Source organism: Acanthisitta chloris, unplaced genomic scaffold (genome assembly GCF_000695815.1).
Source record: "Acanthisitta chloris isolate BGI_N310 unplaced genomic scaffold, ASM69581v1 scaffold38595, whole genome shotgun sequence".
Lineage (NCBI taxonomy): Eukaryota > Metazoa > Chordata > Aves > Passeriformes > Acanthisittidae > Acanthisitta > Acanthisitta chloris.
Window position 1 is genome coordinate 52 of NW_008672726.1, and position 2,899 is coordinate 2,950.

Below are 2,899 nucleotides of genomic sequence, written 5' to 3' on the forward strand. Positions count from 1 at the left end.
AATATGGGACATTGGGGACTCATCACATCCTTCAGAACATACAGGACACTGGGGACTCTCCATGTCCCACAGGCCATATGGGGCACCTGGGCATCAGGGACCTGCCACCCATCACATCCCACAGGGTTTACAGAGTGCTGGGGACCACCCCAAACCTGCTCTCAGGATTTCCAGGGCCCCCCACCCTCCCTGAGCCCCCAGCAGAGGTGGCAGGTCCCCACTCACAGCTGCTCCTGCAGCTCCAGGATGACACCCTCCAGCTCCCTCTTCTCCAGCTGGTTCTGCACCATCACCTCCTCCAGCCGCAGCTTCAGCCGCTTGTTCTCTGCCTCCAGGTCCTTCAGCTGTGACTCTCTCAGCCTCACCAGCTCCTCCAGGTACCCCTGCATGAGGCCACCATCAGCAGTGCCCTGCTGCCACCTCTGCACCCCACAATGTCCCCAGGGCCACCCAGGACGACAACAAGAGTGCTGTGTCACCACAGCAGTGGGATGAAGGGCTGCAGGTACCACTGGGCTGTGGGAGTGGGGATGCAGTTTCAACCTGGAGCATCCCAGGAGGGTTGATACCTTGATGATCCCATCCCAGCTCCTGGTACCTTTTGGGCATAAACAATGCGGAATTTCTGCTCCATCTTGCGCCACTTGTTGTACCAGCTGTCCTCATCCGTGACCAGGGGCAGGTAGGGGTGTTCAGGTGAGCTGTCCTCACTTGTGCTGCTCTCCACGCTGCCCCGCTCCTCCTCCTCGCTCAGGTAGTCATAGCTGGGGGGTACAGGGAGCTGTCACACATGGGGGGAGCCCCATCGTGGTGCCAGGGGAGAGACAGTCAGGTCCCCACCCCAGGGAGCACACCCTGGCTCTTACCTCTGTGTGAACTTCAGGTAGGGCGTGTAGTCAATGACCACAGGTGTTTTACCATCCATCACCTCACCCTTCAGGCAGAAGCTGAGCAGTGGCAGCAGGAGAAGGAGCAGAGAGTCAGGGCCCCTCAAGGGGAGTCAGTCAGGGCAGGGTGCCCACGTCCCACCAGGTCACCCACCCCTACCTGAAGTCAATGGCGCTGAGCCCGATGAGCATCCCGGTGAGCACCGTGGACTCCTCGCGCAGCATGATGGCTCCGTCGTCGTAGAACCTCCTGCGGGGAAACGCAGCTGGATGTGCTCCCTGACACCCCAGAGCCCACCCTGGCACACAGAGCCCACCCTGTGTGCCCACACACGGCTCGTGGGGCCGTGGGCTGCTCACCTGGTGGTCCGTGTGTCCCGCAGAGCAGTGGAGATGTACTCGGACATGCGTTTCTCCATCAGCGCCACGCGGATCCAGGCCCGGCCCTGCAAGGCAGTGCCCAGGCAGCCCTGAGGATGGGGCTGCCATCAGGTGCCCCCACAGCTGCCCCCAGACACACCCCCAGGGCTCTGGGCAGCAGCAGACAGAGGGTCCCCACCTGGGAGCTGCTTTTGGCCCTGTTACTTGGTCCCGCAGGGACCCACAGCTCCTGTTGTGACCCAATGACCCCATGGGGTGGGATGGGGCTGCAGGAGGGCAGGGAGAGGGGACCAGAGAGGGGATGGGAATGGGGATGAGGATAAGATGGGATGGGTTGGAATGGAATGGGAATGGGGATGGGATGTGATAAGGATGGAGATGGGAATAGGATGGGGATGGGATTGCGATAGGATGAGGATGGAGACACAAGGAGGATGTGGATGGGTCCATGTACCATGGACAGGTTGTGAATGGAAACAGGGGCAAGAATAGGAATGGGAATGGGGACAGGTTAAAGATAGGGACAGGGCTGGGGCTGGCACCCTCCTGACCTTGGCTCTGGAGGTGCTGATGTTCTCCATGTTCTCGATGCTGCTGACGCAGTTGTTGGGGACCTTGCTGCAGGCCAGGCGGATGTAGTCCCAAAACCCACGCTGCCCATCGGAGCTGAACCAGCTGACAGGGCCTGTGGGCACCAAGGGGCTGTCACCAGGGGCTGCTGTGCCAGCAAAACCCTTGCCAGATGCCACCAGATGCCACGATGGGGCACAGCGACAGGGACAGGGACACCCCCATGGGCCACCGTTACCTTTGAAGCGGTGGCTGAGGATCTGCTCGAGGATGGCAGCGAAGTTAACGAACTCCTCAGAGGAGTCATCGATGGGGTCTGCCGTGTACTTCTCCAGGAGGGTCTTCACTGAGAACCTGGCAAGGAGATGTGTGTCACGGGTGGGAGGGACAGACACCCACACCCAACACCATGTGAGGTGTTATAGACCGGAGCAAAACGTTTTTCCAGCCGTTGGCTCCGGCGCCGGCAGCGGGAGGAGGGCGGTGGGGAGGGCTGTGGCTCACTGACCCCCGTGTCCCCAGGGACCCCGAGGGGCAGCCACCGCTCCCTGCTGTGCGAGTGGCCAGGAAGGGCGAACAAAGGCCTCTTCCTCCTCGGCCGTGCGCGGGCGGTGATGGTTTCCCCTTCCTCCCTGCTGCTCGTGCTCGCAGCGATGCCGAGGACACGGAACCTGCCCAGCCCTGCAGGACACGGGGGGGAACACCCCCTTGTGTGGGTCATGGCCATGTGTGGGGAGGGTGAGCCTGGGGATCCTTGTAAAGGCAGTTGGAGGGTGTCTCATCGTGGCAGTGGGTCTGGAGGTCCCCTGTGCCATGGTAAAGAGGTGCAAGGGATCTGGAGATTCAGAGGGTCCCCATGTCATGGCAGGGGGTCTGGAGGTGTCCTGTGCCATGGTAAGGAGATCCAGAGGGTCCCCATGTCATGGCAGGGGGTCTGGACGTGTCCTGTGCCATAACAAGGAAATCCAGGGGCTCCCCATGTCATGATGTGGGGTCTGGAGGTGTTCTGTGCCATGGCAAGGAGATCCAGGGGCTCCCCATGTCATGACAGGGGGTCTGGA

The 2,899-nt window shown here is 61.3% G+C and overlaps 1 protein-coding gene across 1 annotated transcript; it reads right to left on the reverse strand.

Moving 5' to 3' along the window:
* Positions 1-221: 221 nt before the first annotated feature.
* Positions 222-2,192, reverse strand: RUNDC3A (RUN domain containing 3A; the record flags this gene model as incomplete). Its single annotated transcript, XM_009074634.1, has 7 exons — positions 222-383; positions 599-764; positions 867-947; positions 1,048-1,137; positions 1,248-1,333; positions 1,820-1,953; positions 2,077-2,192. Coding segments are annotated over 7 exons (835 nt in total), but the record flags the coding sequence as incomplete, so codon positions are not given.
* Positions 2,193-2,899: the final 707 nt, after the last annotated feature.